At 41.0% G+C, this 19,208-nt stretch overlaps 1 protein-coding gene across 1 annotated transcript; it reads left to right on the top strand.

Annotated features, from left to right (window-relative positions):
* The first annotated feature begins 8,323 nt into the window (after nucleotides 1-8,323).
* SLC66A3 (solute carrier family 66 member 3) lies at nucleotides 8,324-18,169 on the top strand. Its single transcript, XM_082755609.1, has 7 exons — nucleotides 8,324-8,500; nucleotides 10,497-10,579; nucleotides 11,062-11,131; nucleotides 11,748-11,805; nucleotides 13,050-13,170; nucleotides 14,327-14,368; nucleotides 15,861-18,169. The coding sequence occupies exons 1-7, from the start codon at nucleotides 8,358-8,360 to the stop codon at nucleotides 15,947-15,949; spliced, it is 606 nt and encodes a 201-aa protein (XP_082611735.1). The 5' UTR covers nucleotides 8,324-8,357; the 3' UTR covers nucleotides 15,950-18,169.
* The last annotated feature ends 1,039 nt before the right edge of the window (nucleotides 18,170-19,208 follow it).

A 19,208-nucleotide genomic window follows, 5' to 3' on the forward strand; every position in this document is an offset into this window, starting at 1 on the left:
ACAGCAGGTTGTTACATTTAATGTATTTACCCAAGGATTCATCAGCCTGCCACTTGCATGTTTAAGCTTGCTCTAAAGAGCAAAATTTAAGGCATGTAAGATGTGTTCTGTGCTTTTTCAACTCTCCCTGCCGAGGAAGGGGGATCAATTTTTTTTTTTTTCAGACTTGTTTTCATTATTTTTTTTTCCTTTGGATTTGCTGTTTCTCCCCTATGCTCTCACATTCCCTTTTGCTACTTTTTTTTTTTTTCCTTGTTTAGCTGATGGAAACTCAGTGACCAGGAAGCAGGCTTTTACATTTTGCTCTGAAGGCATGCTGCTCAGCAACCTGCCTTACGTGCTTTTGATCATCAGCCTTGAATTTAGCAGGTTTGTAGTTCCTAAAATCTGTGGTTGCCCAGGGAAACCACCATCTAAATCGACAAAATACCTAAAGCCTACTCACTAGAGCATCTTCATGACGTAGATGCAATGTTTTTTCAGGGAAAAAAACGCAATCAGCAGAGCATGGGGAACATACATAGAGTGCCTGCCTTCACAGGGTGCATGTAGCTTCTGTAGGACCATGCTCAGCCCTACGTAGGTGGAGACCAATGCAGAAGCCACTAGCATTACCCTGATACAACAGGCTGCAATCTCACACTTAGCTGAGGTGGAGCTGTGTTTACTTACACCTTGCAGCTGAGACTGTTTAGTTTTGAGGTTAGACTTTAGCAGCAGAAGGCAGTTGACAGGCACAAGAGGTGGCAGGGATCAGTGTTATCACTGCCAGCATGCAGGTGGTCTCTGGAATAAAACAAAAAACACTGTAGAAAGAAGATAAGGGTTGTGGCCCAAAGCAGGTCATATCCTGGCTTCCCCAGCATCTGAGAACTGGAAAACGAAGGCTTTCAGGATGACAGCTTAGCTACCTGCAGGAGAAGGAAGATGATGGCGTGAAAGTAGCCTGTGCAAGGGCTGATTCCACTCTGCAGATATGATTATCCAACCACAGTAGACAACTGTGTTCACACACAGAAAATGGAAACATACACTTAAAACCAAACCAAACCAAAAAACACCACCTTGTTCAGCTAAGATGCTTTCTTCAGTCTTGAGAGCAGATGACTGCAGCAGGAACTGTTTTAATTTCAAAAATGTCTGAAAGTGAGAGAGGGGAGAGCAGAGCAAGCCTTTCTTTGTCCTTGTGTTGTCCAGAGCTTCTTCCAAAAACTGTACAGGCTACTCGAAGGCTAAATATTTATTGGTGGTTGTGTAATATTGAAAATTACTACACTTGCATGCCTTACTCTGAGATACACTGAGCAGCTCCAACTCTTGCTGTGGGTCACCAAGTCCACACAGGGTGGCACATGCCCCATCTCTGTCAGGCTCAAGCTCCTGTTCGTGTAAGAACAACTCATTCAAAAAAAGCAAAGGGATTCTGGTTTTCGTCGTGAAGGCACACAGAGCTCCGCGCTCCCTGACCTCCAGATGGCACTCACTCCCCAAGTAAGCCACTGATGGCTTACAGAAGCAGCATTGCAAAATCCCTATCTAATTTCAGAGGGCATTAAAATATTTCCAGATTCCCAACCCTGATTTGTGTGAGTCCTGAGCATCCCTCTCCCAGGGAGGCCCCTCAGGATGGATGGTACGGGAAGGAGGATGGACTAAGCACTGCACAGCACTGGCCTTTTCAGCTGACATTTCTCCCAGTTTTGGGCACGACATGGAAGGTCTTATCCTGAAGACACGGGCCACCAACTGGAGTCTCAAGAAGCAAAGACAGTAGCTGGAGTACTGGAAAATGTGGCTGAGGAGGAAGGATCAAATGGTCTAACATAGTTTAACCTGAAGAAAAAGGAGACTGGGAAAAGGACAGCAGTCTTTAGACACATACATAGCTTGGGTGAGAGAAAAAGTAGTAGTTTATTTCATGTACATGGCAGACAATATTAAAAATAATAGTCTTCAATTATAGGAAGGAAAATCATGTTACTATTACGGAAGCTAGTGGTAAGATTAACACAGTACTTGGTAGGGTTAATACAGCACTGGAACAGATTCCCTGAGGAATCTCCACCTTTGAAGGTTAAACAGCCACCCACCAAGAAGGATGTGTTTGACAGGGTTTGCCTGTTAGTGTATAAACTGCGACTGTCTGAGGGGTGTTTCACCAATTGTCTGATCTGTAACAACAGTTGGTGGGATCAGAACATTCTTTGAAAACATGGTGTGTGGTTGTTTGTTTTTCAAAACACATTCAAAAAGAAATAAAAAATAATATTTCAGTTAGTCCAGATTGGAATAGATTGCATCTCTAAAACACAGATTGACCACCTGAGTTTTTGATGAAGGCACATTTCTATTTTTCTGCCTACTCCTACAGAGAATGTTTTTCACGCAGCCCAGATGTGCCTCTTTTAATCACACAGTCCCACCAAAATCCATCCTTTATCCAAAAAGCTTCACTAGTGCTCCCCTGACTGCCACATAAGAACACCTCCGAAAGATCACATTCGTGCCTTTGTGCAGGAATGACAACAACTAATTTGCTTTCAACAATTTCAGGACACCTTTACCAATGGTGTGCAGCCCTGATTGTGCTGTCCTTACTCAGGTAGAGTGCCCGCAGTGGGTACTTGGGGTGATTACAGGTGTGCAGCACAGGAAAACCCCAACCCACCACCCACTCATGCACTCCTATCACATGTGCTCCTTTGCAGTCTTTTTCTCCAGTCTGATGGAGATCTACAACAGGAAAGTCTGTAGCTATACCTGAAGTGAAGCCAAAGTAGGCAAGGATTTCTGGCTTAATCATCAATAGAATAAAAGTTTCCCATACGGACAGACATGATAATCCACGGGGTATAGCAACATTTTGTAGAGTGGACACCTTATTTTGTTCAACTATTACGCTTTCCTTTGAAATTAAAACTATTTTTTGCTGTCTCAGTGATCCCTCCTCTGGTACCCAGCAGTTTGGATCTCTCTATCACGTACAGCACCTTCAGAAAACACAGTTTGGGAATATCCGAGGTCTAATTAAAACTGCCATAGAACTGTGAGCAGAAGGCAGCGAACAGGCATTCTCTAGACGTCAGTTTCTTCCCAAGTTCAACAGCAATTTTTCTCTTACTATAATTAACCTTGCCAACTAATCCTTATTTACATAAGCACAGTGTCTTAGGAAGAATGGATGAGATGACAGCAGCACTGAAACCTGTAAACAACCAGTGGAAATTCAATTTATTAAAGAGATTGTATAGATATTAAAAAGTGTTGTAAGCTTCTTGTAAAGAGTTCTTATGATGTATCACTGTGCTTCACAGCTTTGTAAGCTTGCTTTCCTTTTGCTGCCAGATCTCAAACAAGAGATTATACATGTTTAGGCAATTCATTTTCTGTATTTCTTTCTGTTAAAGAACACAAGTGGGTAGAAATATGAATTTAATTCTTGGGTTAGACGCACCGCTTTCTCTTTTAAGGACTGTTAATATTAATTCTAAGTGGGTGTAGAGATGTTTCCAGTACCTCCAACTTTTGCATGTTCTCATTTCAAGCTTTGGTCATAATAAAAATGTGTGAAATATATCATACTTTATAACAAAACATATGTAAGTTCATATAAATCTGTATTTCTTATACTTTTAGAATAGTCTTTGTATATAGCTGCCAGGTGGCATCTTAACTATAAGGTTTTGTTTTAAAAGACTGGATTGATGATTCTGATCATGTTCCTTAGAAACATGAAATTAAAAGCTGTTTCTTGACCTTTAAATTATCCTAAAGTAGTAGCTAAATGGGTTTTCCTACAAATAACATCTCATCGTGCTGTGAAAATTACTGCATGAACAGTAAGGTTCCTACAACAGAGAAGGGAGAGAACAGATACATACAAACAGTTGGATGGACAACAGACGCCAGGTCCAGGCATTGCATGTTGGTATGTGCTGTGCACATGCATTGTTTGCCTTTTATAAAGAACACTCTATAAAAGAATATTTCTGAATTAAAGTCCTACTTAAAGCAGATAATTTTCTTGTTCACAAAAAGTGTTTTTGTTTGTTTGTTTTTGTCTTCTGGTTTTAGAAATGAACAATAATTTGTTAGTGCCTCAAGCTGCTTTAGTAAAACTCCCTAAAGTGGGATGTCTATCTTAAAAATTACTTGCTCCTCTGAATCCATGTGAGCTATGCAAGGGGCACTTGCATGCTTCTGTAAATCACAGCCCTAACCACAGCCCTCTCCTGTCCCAGAAGGGATAAATGCCAAAGGCTGACGTCTGCTTGTAACCTCCTCAAAGCCTCTCACAGGGGTTGTATGTACCCACAAAACCACCATTACTTAGAAATGGGATTTCCAAATATCTGGGATTAAAGCCTCACCTCAGCACTCCACCTCTATGCCAGGCTGGTGGAGCAAAATTACTCCAAATGGCTTTTAAATGGCTTCCCAGGCAATGCCAACAGGAAACTCTTGTTTGGCATACATTGATTGACAAACTGCATTAAAAATGATCTGCAAATATATAAGCATAATAGCTGTAAAATGCTGAGATCTGGTTTCATTCTATGACTTTGACCAGATCGCTTCAAACTTCATGTCAAGTTTCCCCATTTCCTAATGGTCAACTACCATCGCTGGATATACTATATATAACCTGTGAATTAACAAGGTCTGCTGAAATATGCTCACCTTCTCAGCTCTCACTGGGGCCTCTGCTGTTTGAGTGGCTCAGATGCAAATGTGGATCTAGAACAAGGCCGGCTCCAGATCTGAAAGCTACAGATCAACCTGCTTACTCAGGTACAAGCTTGAAGTAGGTTTTCTGTGTAGAAGGGACAACTCCAAATTTAACATGGAAATCAATCTTACAAGTCTCCATATAAACCAGTTAATGTGTTTTATTTTCTTTCTTCCAGTTCTTTGGCTTTGCTAGGTTTTGGGCTAGGTTTTGGGTTAGGTTTCTAAGTGTGTGTGGTAAGGGGCAGTTTTGGTATTCTACATTCTTTCAGTACTCCTTTTTGGTTAACCATATAACTTAAGATAACATGCCATTACCCAGAATGGCCTTTGGTTAACTGAATAAGGCATTTCACAGAGCACAGACTGAATCAACAGGGTGGTGTTTTCTGTTTTTTTGCTTATGGTATTTTCATTCAATTTGTGATGTGTCTGTCCAGCCTAACCTCAAGTAAATCCTACATAAACACTGCCACGTTTTCAGCTTGCCACATATATAAAACATACTGCATTTTAAACCTATGATCTACATGCGACCTCCAATGTTTCTTTTCTACTCCTGCCCTGCATACTTGTACACCGCCACCTCAAACATGAAGTACAGAGGAATCCACTGAACTTCCTTAGCAAGAGGAGGTTCTCCAAATGACTCTTCGGTCAACCCTGCCACTGAGGAGCCTCTGCTGCAGTTCGACCACCCAGTCTGTTGAAGGCTGCCTGCAATGTGCAATCATCCACACAGCTGCTGAGAATGGCCTCTACCCCTTCGTCAGGCAGTTCATAGAAAAAAACAAGACAGTATTGAACCCAGTGTCATCCCCTGAGAAACAAACACCCACAATTTGGCCACGCACAGGACATCAGTCTGCTAACCACTAAGCCTTGTTCCTTAGTTTTCCACCAGCCTTGTGGTCTTCCCATCCGTCCCCTATCTCTCCAGATTCACATGAAATGAGACCAGGCCAAAGGCCCAGTTGAAGTGAAGGTAAATGGTATCCACTGCTCTTCCCCTCATCCTCCAAGCCAGCTAACTCACAGAAGGCAATCAGGCCAATTCAGGCACAATTTGCTCTTGCTAAATCCAAAACAGCTGCTCCCAGCCACACTCTTGTCTATCAGAACCTGGAAATGGCCAGAGGAGGCCAATATGGAGCATGTGCTCCATAATATTCCTGGGAACTGAGGTTAGGTTGACCAGCCTGTAGCTCCCTGGATCCTTTTTCTTGCCAAAAGACAGGGAATAACATTTGCCTTTTTCCAGTCATTGGGAAATGTCCTCTGCTAACCATCAACCCTCCAAAGATGATAAATGTCAGTGGTCTTGCAATAACGTCAACCAGCTCCTTCTGCAAGCTCAGATTCATCCCATCTGGTCCAGCAGAGCAGTCTTTGTCCAGATCTCTTCAGCAATCCTAATTCTTTCCCTACCACAGACAGTATTTCACTCTCTCCAACTGTGCCCCTAGGCTCATGGAACCTGAGGGGCCTGTGAGTAGACCTTGCTTGTAAAAACAGACAAAAGAAGGTAATGGCCATGTTGGCGTTTTCCCTGCCCTACCACATGAAGGAGATGTGAGCAGTGTGCTCACCTTTTCCTTCATCTTTCTCTTCTTGCAGAAGTGCTTATTGGAAGCTTTTTTTCTCCTTGACATCCTTCACCGATTTCAACTAAGAAATTGAAACAGAGTACTAAGAATTTCTTATTAACAAACAAATAAAAGCATTTTTCATTGGTTCATTATGTAATGCCATACACTAATCCTGGGCTGTGCAGCACCATGACACTTGTTTTTCCCCTAAGTGGCTACTTAGGTGACCACTAACACACACGCACAGCAATACAATTACACAGACACGACAGGGGAAGGAGAGTAGGTCTTTGTCTAACTGATTGCTTGCAATACGAAGCAAAATTTTGAAAGCTGCAATGCCGACTAAATGTAAACATTGCATGTCTTTGTTAAAATATGAAAACAGTTGGATAAAAGTATGCTCATGGAGCTGCTTAATAGCTTGAGTTCAGTTCAGCTCCTTGATTATTTCTAGCAGGATAGAAGGCAGTGAGTATTATCAGTATTTTTGGAGCACTTTGTTGAAGCTGCACCCACACAGCAATGCAAATATACAAATTCTACCTTAACTATTTCTCTATTATTCCCAGATTATCTGAAATGCCAAACACATCTATATCACAGGCCTAATTTTAAATGAGCATGAGATAACTTCTTGTGATGGGTTACTCAACTCTTTTCCAAGTACATAATACTCCCACAAGGCTGAAAACTCAGTTTATCAAGAAAATCTTGGAACAGTAATTATTTTAAGCTATTTTCAAGTTTTGCTTTCTTTTAGAGTTTGTCTTTGAAAAGGTTGATTCATTTGAATTATATTGACAGATCGTAGTTTTTAAATTAGAATTCTGCATTTTGAGAGTCCATTTTTTGAGATTTTATGTATGCATGCATACATCCATGTTTTATGACTGATTTACACAGAGGCTGACATGATTTACAAATTAGGCATTAGTAATATTATTGTTTTGAAGTGCCACTAAATGCATATGGAATGAATGCAATAAATCTGTTTGTCAAAGCATATTATTGAAACCATTGAAAAAAAAAAAAAAGAGTAAAATTGCAGAAGAGCAGAAACTGAATTGTATAAGGACCATCAGTCTAATATAAATACAGCTTTCATAAGAATGCTAAAAGTTTTATGCCTGCAAATAACCCTGAATGTTATTGCAATTATGCTGTAGGTAAAAACCTGAATTAATGGTATGGATTTGACACTTTGAGTAATCCCAGCCAAATGCAGTCATGAAAGAGCCAAGATCCTGTATCCATGTGATCAGTACAAACATGCATTCCTCAGAGAATGGCTTTCACTTAGTTCTAACAATCCGGTAGGTACAAAAGCTTTAAAAACAGCACTTTCCTATTTTTGTGCGCAACTGTGTATGGTAGGTAGGTGTTATGTTCCAGGAAAGCTACTCCAGCTCTCATTATTTGACAAGAATAATGTTCAGAAACTTAAAGCTTTTTATTTATTTATTTACTTATTTATTTATTTTTTATTTCTGTACAACCAGAACTGACACTGCCAAAACCACACCGTGCCTACTGATGGAGCCAGCACCGTGATGATTGAGACAGGGTGGCCTAAAAACCTGGGGGGCTGAAGGAGACTTCAGTTTGGGGTAGCAAACCGAAATTCGCCCTCGATCTCTGTGCTTCTCAACATCTCCCAAAGCACTGCTGAGATCCACTACTCCTAGGTGAACGCAACCTGTGGCGGACCCTTTACACGAACACCCTGCGACCATGGCTGTGGGACTGTCATTTTGGGGGACAGCAAGGAGGAATTTCAGGCTCGGAGCTCCTAGCCCCGAGCATGGGGCTCCTTGTGGGGCAGTTTTAGGGGAGTATATGGTTTTAGGGGAGCCCAGCGGGGCCGGGCCGGGCCTCGCCCTTGCTGCGGCCGCCCGGGGGAGCTCGGGGCGGAGATGGCGGTGCCCGGGCGCCATCAGCTGCTCCGTGAGGGCCGCCCCATGGCGGCGGGGCCGGGCCGGGCGCTGCTCCCCGCCCCTCCGAGCCGTGCCGGGCCGAGCCGGGTTCCCCATCGCCGGCATGGCCCCAACGCTGCTGGAGCTGGCTCACTGGAGCACCTGGGCGGTGTGCGCCGTGCTCAAGCTGCCGCAGCTGGCGGCTGTGCTGGCGGCCGGCTCGGCGAGGGGGGTCAGCCTCGGCAGCCTGCTGCTGGAGCTGGCCGGGTAAGGCCGGGCACGGGGAGGGGAGGGGAGGCGAGGCCGGGAGGGGAGCCGGGGGGGTGGCAGCGCCGAGCCCAGGGGCTGCGGGCTCCGGAGGGGGCAGCCGAGGCGCCCCCGCAGCCAGCAGCGGTTCTCCCTGACGGCTGGCAGCGGGGTGGGGTGCTGCCTCAAGCCGGCCCTTTTACCTTTCGGTTTTATAAAAGCGGCGTTTTTTATAGAGAGGTCCGGTTCTGCAGCCTCCACAGAGCCGGCATCCTGCTTCGTGTGACGCACAGACCTTTTTTTAACCCAAACTTCCCATTTCTGAACACTGCGCTGTTCAGACACTCTTGTGAGACCAGCGCAGGCTACCCGTGTAGTTAGAGACGATACCTGCTGTGGGATTTAAGCCATACAATCGAGTTATTAGCTGGTCCATGAGCCCTGTCGTGCAGGTGATGGTACCAGTTAGGCAGGATTCTTTCACCCAAGGAAGTAAAATATAATCATTCTTTAAGAAGATTACAAGCCTTGTCTGACTCGGAAGGTTTTTTTTCAGCCTGCAGTAATCATACGTTGGTTGGGCTTATTAAATCTTGCTGGAAGAGGATTGTACAGAGTGGAAAATAAATAAGCCACGGACGTGCACGCACAGATTTGGGTATGAGTCTGTGCAAAAGAGCGCCCTGAGACATCTTGTGTGTGCCAAGCGAAGCGGTGGAGGAGACAACGGCTGGGCAGAGGCTGCCAGCGCCGAGCCGCACTAGCAAAGGGTTTTTCACTCCAAAGCATCACCTTGTGAGCATGGTTTATGCTTTGTACACTTCAGAACTGAACCAAATTCTAGTTCCAGCAGAGAAGACTTACCTAAAGTCCCGGGCAAACAGCCGTAGTAACATTTTAAAACCATTTCATGTGTGTTGGTGAATACTAAAAAGGCTTTGTAAGTGACCACACTGCCATAGGTTCTAGGCCTGCCATGTGTTGAGGACAGAACTAACTATTCAGGAAAAGTTTCAGGGAGGCTTTTTTGAAACATTTACTGGGACTATTTGCTTGTTTAGTAGGCCTACTTATCCTTTAAAGACTTGGGGTCCAGCTGCAGAGAGTTATGGCCTACAGGCACACACTGGGATGGTTCTGCAGAGACCCAGTGCAGTGACCTGCCAAAGGAGTGACACAGATGAATGGTGCAATGCCAAGGGCTATAATTTGACAGTACAAGGAATAAGACTTGTCGGCAGTTCTGGACAGAATTCAGATATGCAAATTGTGAATATTGTAAAAGCCAGTTACCTAAAAGGCAGGCAGTTCCTCATGTATATCCTCAGAGACCTTTCTGTTTTCTTCTAGACTCTGCAGCTTTGAAGTTCCTGTCTAACTTCATGGACTTGCATGAAAGTTGAAGAAAGTAAAGAAAGCATGATAACAGCTCAGTTCCTTTTAGATACTGTATTGTGAAGTAGCAGGAAGGAGAATAATTGCCATTGTTTTGTGCAGTTAAGAGCAGACTCTCAATCTGACCAGTACAGCTACATGAGGTAATCTTGTAACAGTGTAGTCTGGATGGTTTGGAAAATATTTCTTACTCCAGTAAGGCTTATTTAATTTATAGGTGAAACTATGAACATAGATTAAAAAAAAAATCGGAACTATAACAGATGTGCCAAGGCAGATGCAAAGAGAAGGCAGTCTTTAAGGTCTGGAAACCTTTGTTTCTTTCTCACCAGTTGTAATTAATGAAATTATGCCTTTCATACTCTGACACAGAGACCTTGACAAGAAGTGTGGGCAGCTCTCTACATCTTGTTCTATTTGAAGATAACAAGAATAGACCATAGAATCATCAGGCCTGTGCTTTGTGTTCATATTTGTTTGATCAGTTTGACAGCAGGGGCTACACCTATCTGGATCCTTTTGGTACAACCAAAAGATAGTTTAAAAGACAATAAAAAAGAAGTTGTGAAGGAGCTGTCCTGTTCCTTTGTACAGTCATGCTGTTTTGTGTCTTTTTGTTCAGCTTCCTCGTGTTCCTGAGGTACCAGATTTATTATGGTTACCCTCTGCAGACATACCTGGAATATCCCATCCTCATTGCACAAGGTAATCCTTTGTAAGCGTGGTTTGGGAAATGAGGCAGGGCTCCTTCTACATGCAGAGGCTCTGCATGCAGGTAGAGTATTCCACTGTAATGATGTGAATCCATCGACTGATTCCAGCAGGGGTTGGGGGAAAGAGACAATGAACATCTCAAGTATAATTGAGCTCTTGTATGTGTTATGAAAATTGATGGTCAGGTAGAGCAGAAAGATCTAATTAATCCACTCAGTGGAGTTGTAGTATAAGCTCACCCTTTATCCAGTGGCACCCTGTGGAGGAGAAGCTGTATAAACACCCCAGACTCGCAAAAAGCTTCATTTTGGAGCTTGCAGTGTTTCCATTGAATTCCATTGAATTTGAGAGACAAACCTCTAAGAAACCAGTGTCCCATAGACATGGTGCCCCGTGGAGCTAATTCTTGTTGTCTAGGAGTGTTTGGGCCCTCTCTCTCCCTTCTCTGACAAGCAATCCTTTATCTGTTTCAGATGCTGTTCTCCTTTTGTTTGTTCTGCGTTTCAATGGAAACATGAAACGAGCTTTGCTCTATGCAGCCATGTATCCTTTAAAATCTGGCAATTAGTTTATGTAGCATGTTTGGTAGTTCTTCACATAGCAGTATCATGTGCTTGGTACTACTGTCAGAAATCGTATCCAGCCACCTGCCTCTCACCGTGCATTCCACATCCCCAAGTTATTTCTTGGATCACTGTAGATCTCTGCGTGAGGTAAACTTGGCATGTGGCTATGGCTAGAAGGCCCACGACTGCTAAGGAGTCTGACCTGTTCCTAATTTACATCTTTGCTAGAGATGCAGGGTACAAATCATGAATCTTCTGTCTCTGCTTCCTGTCCATGCAGGTTGTACTTGCTATGACAAAGACAGTAGTGTTCGTTTTTAAAACATACGTAGGATTTGGGCTTAAATCTCAAGCTGTGTGCATTGGAGCAGGTCTTGAGAAACCCCAGGCACTGTTCAACCAAGGACTGTGAAAAATAGGAGCACTTAGTGCTTCTACCGGTGCTTAATATGTTTTATCCAGATTTAAACTCTATTGTAGACTATACAATAATATTATTTCCAGATGTTAAAAAAAATAGTAATTTCCCAGACAGTTTAGAGAGCTTTGGTATCCTGGCATTTTCAGTGCTATGAAACTTAACATGCTGTAAGGTTTTGGGGAGGCTGGTACGTGCTAACGCTGCGGAAGTGGATAATAGACCTGGCCATGGTAAGTGCTGCATGATTGTTTGAAATCATGTCCACATATGAAATCATTTTTTGCGGAAGTCTTTACCGTTGAAATCTCTCCTTACACTTGGAAGAATTCATCATTTAGTTCAGCTTTCAGAACAAACAACCAGTTTCCAAATACAGCTGTTTCTTTCACTTCTGTGTGTGGCTTGAAAACATAGCACTTACATTACAGACTGGGGGGAGGGGGCGGGGGGGAATGTTCTGAGGTATAGTTATGTAAATTGTGTTGGGTTGGGTTGAGAGTGTTAGAAATGCTGGTGTGACCTTGTCACAAAAATGCTAAAAGTAGCAAAGGTTTAAGATGTCCTCATACATCCTACTGGCATAATCCCCATTGGTAGACCTTTAATGCGAAAGGTAAAAGAACACAGCATCAGTCGAAGCATTTGAAATGTGGAGTGTTAAATATATCACAAGATCTTTTTTCCCTCTAGCCCTAGAATTTCCAAAGAAAACTTATTATTTGATAATTCCCCTCGTAAGTTAAAGATGTCTTTGCCCTTTTTATCACAAGAGAGGAAGTTAGAGTTAATTCCAGATGAACTGGAACTGCTAATGTAAAAAGTAATGCAAATAAGGATAAAAGCTTCTGAGTCTAGTACCAATCCTTACTTACAAGGGAAATCCAAGCATTGACCAAAGACGCACACGGAGGGACTTTGCAAAATCCCCCTTAAAAAGATGACAGGTTGAATAGTCTTTTCCCTTCATTACATTTTTTTCCCCACCAATTGGACTCATTTTCCACACATTCTTGTCAGTTTTCTCATTCTTTTCTGGTTTTGTTTGCCAGACGTAATGGTAACAGATGGTATGAATCAACCTTGCTGTTTAGACTACATCAGTCTCATTTTAGCTAACTTTCATAATCAGTTTTAAGGAGCAGGTTGAGAGGCTTTTTTTTTTCTCCTTGTATTATATTTGCCTCAATCAACTATTTTCCAACAGTAATAGCAGTTGTGCTCTCTGAGCTTCTTCTTGAGCAGTACCTCAGAAATCAGTCCCATGCTTCTGGCAACTTTAATTTTGTGCTTCACGGTTCCTTAGTACAAAACTGTAACGCTTAAGTTGCAAAATACTAAGAAAGCATATATTTTTTTTCTATTCTAAATGAAAAAAAAATAGTCTTATTTTATAGTAAGGTATATGCTGACAGCCATAAGCTTAACACTCAGCACAATGGCAGGGGTTCATTCTCTCTCTTTACGTGCTTTTCAGAATTTGTGCACGTTCATCAGCGCGGCAAGTAAGCTGGCTCAGCTGCGGTGTCTCTGGCAGACAAAGGATTCTGGACAAGTGAGCGCCTTGACCTGGAGCATGTCTGCATACACCTGTGCAAGTAAGCTATGGATGGGCAGCTTGGTGCAAAGCACAGAGATCACATTTTTTGAAGCCATCTTTGCTCCTAATGCTGTCAATAGGTCTTTACTCAAATGTGTATCTTGCCTAATGCAGTTTCACTTAGTGTTGACTGCTGAGACTCAGATACCACAGTCAATCAAGTATTATTGACACTAGCTGAGTCACAGTGCCACTTGGATTTAGAAAACACGCAAAAATGGTCAAAGAATCTCGATGCAGATGAAATAATTGAGAGTGCCTTCATGAAGAAAAGATTTCAGTGTTCTAGAATTCAATAGAATTACCACTGATCCATCATGAAAAGGTGCTAAATTTTGTAGCTATGTCAACAAACAACACTAATTCTAAAAGCCATCTACGAATTATACTTAATGCTAAATACCTTTAATTATGTCTCCATGTAAATACTTTTTATCAACAAAAGAGAATTTAAGAATATATCAAGAACAGGGAGTTGTGCAGTTCATATGTTAATTACCTAGTGGCCAGCATAAACATTTCTACAGCTGTTTATCAGAAATACCTTTGTCATATTCACAAACCTTGTTTAAAATATCCTTACTGTAAAACATAGCACTGCTGAATCTATTTCCCTGTGAAACCAGTGTTTGTAAGTCAATAATTAGAAGTTGTGGTATGTCAGCTGAACAATGGTAGTAATCCTTGTAAATGGTTCCCTGTTCCGGATGTGAAATAATTAGCATTTAGATTTGTTGTGGGAAGGGAAACTGAATTCCTCATACTTGCAGAAGCCTAAAAGCATGCAGGTGAACATTTACAAAGGTTGTCACACTAACTCAATTGTGGGTGTAACCCAGTATCAACTGTGGAAGGAGGGGGGAGAACTGAAAGAGAAGCAGTAAACACTGACCACATCCTATTTAGGGACAGATTTTTTTATATATCTCTATCAATTATTTTCTAATTAAAAAAGGCCCTTAGTACAGTGCCACTCAGCTGTGAGAGCTTGATCTCTGGGACGAAACCAGTCAATCCACTAAAAGTGGCAACGTGTATACAACATATATTTTCATGCCATATTATCTGCTATTGTGAAACAGAGATTTCATCAGTTTATGAAAGTATAAGCATGTTGTATCTAATCCACTAACCACAATTCCTCCAATTTACAGCAAGAATATTTACAACTGTAGTGACTACAAATGATCTCTCAGGTGAGTATGAGAACAGTTTACCTTCCAGACTAATAGCTGCCATAGTAGTTTTTAACTGCTTCGTAAAAGCAGTTAAAGTGGCTTAAAATAAATATTTTGCAGCTAATATAATTATAAAGAAAATTTATTTAACATCTTCTTATCATCCTGTGAAAAAGTGTGATCCCAAGAAAACTGAAAGAACTAAAGAGTGCAGCAGGTTTATCAAAATCAAGAGTCAGTAGATGCAAGAACAGTAACAGAATCACATTATACTTTATCTGGTGGATTCTTTTTCTTGTTCAAAGCTAGAAATTCCAGCAGAAACATCATCTGAGTGTATTTTTGTTTGAGCAGTTCTCTGCAGCACAGTAAGGCTCTAGTTTTACAAGCAGTTAAAATGGCTCTTTCACTGGAAAAGCAAGTCCCCTTTTCAATTCCTTATTTCCACCCTTGTGCGTGCTGCCTGCTGTATGCCTGGCTAAAGGTGTATGGGGCCATGCAGTTAACTGGATCGCCAAAGAACTGGCATAATGCTTATGGCAGAAGTATGATCTGAGCTCAGTTCAGCCACAGCTACACACCTCTGCAGATTACAAGTGAGAGGTATGTTGAGGAGAGGAAGGAAGGGAGAAAATGCTGTCTTGACAGTGCTAGTAAAACCAAATCACTTGAAAGTAAAGCTGGCTCTGGTTACAGCGACTTTTGAAAATATAACACAGCACACTTTGGAACATGAAAGAGATGGCAGCAAACATTGACACTATGCAGCTCTAATGGAAAATGTTTCACGTTAACTTCTAGCACTTAACAGTTCGGTGTGTTTATCTCGGTTTCATGCAGGCATATGAAACTGTCAAAGATGACTTATTTGTGAAGCAAGGTTTCACGTACATTTCTGTCAATGTTCCATCTCCCACACGGGTGTTAGATGTACCTGTACTTCAAACTGTGGTCTCAAAGGTAGTAATAGTCTGCTTCCTTTGATTTAAAAACAATGTGAAAGTTAATCAAGATACTGGAAAACAGTTTTGTTTTGTGTTTTTTTTTTTTTTCCTCTCATTAAAGTCTGACAGATACAATTATTTCCTGTATCCCCAAGGTGTAAGCTTAACAGATGGCAGTAGAGAATCTCTATTATAAACAACACGCAACCATAAAGGACACAGAAGCTGCGGCTCCAAGTTTAAGGCTAGGTGTAAATATAAATTTTTATGAGGCTACTCAGAGTTGTGCTATTTTGCTGGTTTTGTTACAAAACAATTAAAGATGTATTATTTTCAGATATTGCTTGCAAATGTGAAATGCTCTTTTCTGCTCTGTTTACTTTGAGAAGTTCTGGGTTCCGGAACATGATAATTTAAACCAATTGGCTGAAATGAGTTGCGGAATGGGAACCAGCCAATTTGTACACCAGGAGAAGTTTACAAAACAACATGTCTTCTGAAAATGACAGCAGTTGATTTTTTTTTGGAATTACGCTTACAAGATTTTCTTTTTTTTCCCCTTTTAGTTCTCATCCGTTTCATAACCATGCTCATTCTCAATATTTGGGTCACAGTCACAATTCTGCGCTACAGGAAAACTAAAAAGACTGATTAGAAGACACATCAGCACACAACATAAAAACCAAATGAGTAAACAGATATAATTAAGCTTAAACAACAAAACAAAAGTTGAGGCAGCTCTCTCTCTTAAGCTTCATTTTTATCTCTAAACATATTTAGTACATTCCTGCTTATTTTCTCTTGGAAATAATTCTTTTAAGATACTTAATTTAAGCAGCGTATTTTTATTGGTTATTTAAGAGAAGTTTTACTGATACCACATTTTCTATGGAGTTTTTTACTAAATGGACAAGGTATTTTGTATTTAGATGTTTATATATTCTCCTACCACTGCAGTACTTTCTGGTTACACAGAACCAATTATTTTATTCAATTATACAAGAGCTATTTTTTGCCAACGTATCAACTCATCTTTCTGCATCTGCTGCAAGTTTGAAAACAACAGATGCTTGTCTTTTTCTTGCAAGCATTCCAGTTAAGTTAGGTATTAACCATCTATATTTTAGGATAAAGAAAATCTGAATAAAAGGCCCAATTCAGAATAATGTTGTAAAGGTGTTTTACGTAGTCACAAATCCAGCTGGGCCTGCAGTGCTTGCGTGCAACACTTAACCAGTACAATGTATACAGCTGATACAGGATACCCCTGGTCATTTTCTATAATGTATAGAAAAAAAGTGTAGAAATTTTCTATTTCTATACTGAGTTTTTATTATAAGAGCAAAAACTCAGTTATGTATTCTTCTTTTTCAACCTGAACATTCAGGAATAAACTGTTTTGGGAACAGAAGAAACTGGAAGGTATAGAAATGAATGGTATTTTGAGCTACAGAGTTAAAAATACTGTTCAAGCAGAAGTCCTGAACTGATGCCCAGTCTCGAAATGCAATCCATATGGGCAGTGACCCATTTACAAGGGCAGCTTGATGCATCAAGGCAAACTCATCTCCAGTGTTTTTTGATGATACTACTCCATGCTTTATTACTTTTTAACCTGTCTGTCCCGAAGAATTTGAAGACTTCAGTTGAATTTTTACTTTGGAGATTTTAATCGGTTAGTAGTAGGTATATTTAAATAGGGAAAAGTATATTCTTGAATATTGTAACAGGATTTTATTTTTGGAAGTAGTACTGTTCCAGCCAAAAGTTACAGAAGTAACCAGAGTAGTACAGTAACCATTCATCTCTCATTATGTTCTCCAAAATGAAAAAAATAGGCCTTTTCAGAAGAGATTTTATAGTATTACTTTTGATCGGCATGCTAAAACCCAGGCACCCTTGATCCTGACATGCTTGAAAACTATGGGAAGACTCGGAAGACTCCATTGACTGTGTTTGAGGCAGGCTTTCCTTGCAACGTGCTAAACCTTTGGACTCTACTAGAGCAGCAAGATCTGCAAAAGCCAGTTTACACGGGGAGAAAAGCCTACCCTGCAATCTCACTGAGACCTTGACTATCAGAAAATACAGCTGCTTTGTAAGCTCTGGTTTTGGGGTGGGAAGAAGTATGTCTGTGGACATACGATTTAATGTATCTCACATTATTGAGAGCAAGTTAAAAGATTAGTTTTTTTACTGCTCCAATAAATCTGTATAAATGCTCGGAAGTTTCTATGGTGGTTGAGAGAGTAACTGTAAACATTCTGCTATTGATTTACTAAAGCTGTGTTAAATACCTGAACTGGTCTGAATAATTTGGTGGCAGGTGGCATGTTATACATTTTCCTGGTCATGTTAATAAATGGTGTTAATCATGATTGATTCATGTCATTCTTACAGTGAATTTTCACTATGCATTCAATTTTTAATTCTGTCTCTGTTTTTGGAGAGAAAATAAAATGTTCTTTATAGGTCATGAATGGGCAGCTTTCATCTTAATATTCAAAGCATCAGTCTGTGTATCAATCTGTAAAATGCTAAAGAACTCCAGCATCTTAAAGGAAAAAAAAACACATCTCATCTCCTTTTTTTTTAAAAGCCTCTTGTTAGAGAAAGATTTGCTTAGAGACAAAACCCAGTTATTGGCGTCTTTCATACTCCTGAGTGATGCTGTAGCAAAATAAAGAGCATTTTTTGGCTCGATGATCAGCATTTGTTTTTTTCACCATAAAATGTTGAAAATACATTTAAGAAAGGTTCTGTACAGGTTACTTAATATATCTAGAATAAATCATCTTGGAAAATTGTGGGAAATAAAGAAAAGAAACGGCCGGATAATCCACAAACTTAAGTAAAGTAATTCTGTGGACTTGGAAAGCTGGACCAGGAGTTGTCGCTCAAGCTGCATGGGATATAGAACAAATCAGAAGGTAGCAACAGGTAGTTTCACATACTTTTAATTTATTTCTCTCTTTCTTTCTCTTCTTTTCTAATGGAGAATAATGTCTTTAATTTTTCTAAGGTAGAAACATGGTCAAGTCCTGGGCAAGCCCCATGGAAGTGTAGCTCCCTCCAGTACGTAAACCATAATCTTCCCAAGTAGCTGGATTAAAGGCAAGAGCTTTAGCCAAGATAGGGAGGACAAATCTTGTTAAACTTGTCATTCAGTGGTACCAGGGTGGATGCAAGCAAGTGCAGCAGCTGGCCAAAGGCACGCAGGAGAAGCATCTTGGACCTGTTTTACTGTGGTCAGCTAGTGAGTAACTTTTATCCACAGGGCTGGAAGTAACACTTCTCCAGTCACAGAGCCTGTTGAAGCGCTGAATTACACACCCAGCACCTACTCGCACCAGTTCACAACCTGCTGACAGGCTAAACCAGCTTTTCTTGGCTTGGAAGGTGTGGGGTCTCCTGGGGCTTTCAAAAAGTATGCATTTTCTTGCCCGTGACAGTACAAAACTTGAATTCTAGTACAGCCTACTGAAATTTGAGAATAACCCCAAACCTCTCCAGCTATGAGCTATGAGCTATGCATTTGGTAATGGATAAGCTTGGTGGCATGGATCATTTGGTGACAAAGCTCAGTTTAACAGTATGAAAGAGAAGACATTTATCATGACATGCGGTATCCAAAAAAAAAAAAAAAAGAAAAAAAAAGAGGACGTGATTCCAGAGATAACAGGTTTTAGTTTTAGATGTAGACAGTAGAAGACTGAATGGGTTTAACTTTTCCCAAAAGCCTACTTCTGAACAGGAGTTGTATACAAACGCATACAGGCACCTCCCTTCCTTTCAGGCATCCCTAACACTTGGTGGTTTGCACAGAGTAAGACCACGTAGACATGGGTGTGTTTCATTGCATTACTCTAATCCAGGAAAAGATTGTATTGCTTGGACGACTCAGAACTCCCTGT

The sequence above is a fragment of the Aythya marila genome (assembly GCF_965140915.1).
Source record: "Aythya marila genome assembly, chromosome: 3".
NCBI lineage: Eukaryota > Metazoa > Chordata > Aves > Anseriformes > Anatidae > Aythya > Aythya marila.

Bases quoted from the DNA above. Each gene is read 5' to 3' on its own strand.
- SLC66A3 (XM_082755609.1), top strand. From the start codon at position 8,358: ATGGCCCCAACGCTGCTGGAGCTGGCTCACTGGAGCACCTGGGCGGTG. The intron at 8,501-10,496 runs GTAAGGCCGGGC...CTTTTTGTTCAG, and splicing joins CTGCTGCTGGAGCTGGCCGG to CTTCCTCGTGTTCCTGAGGT. The intron at 11,806-13,049 runs GTAAGTGCTGCA...CGTGCTTTTCAG, and splicing joins GGATAATAGACCTGGCCATG to AATTTGTGCACGTTCATCAG.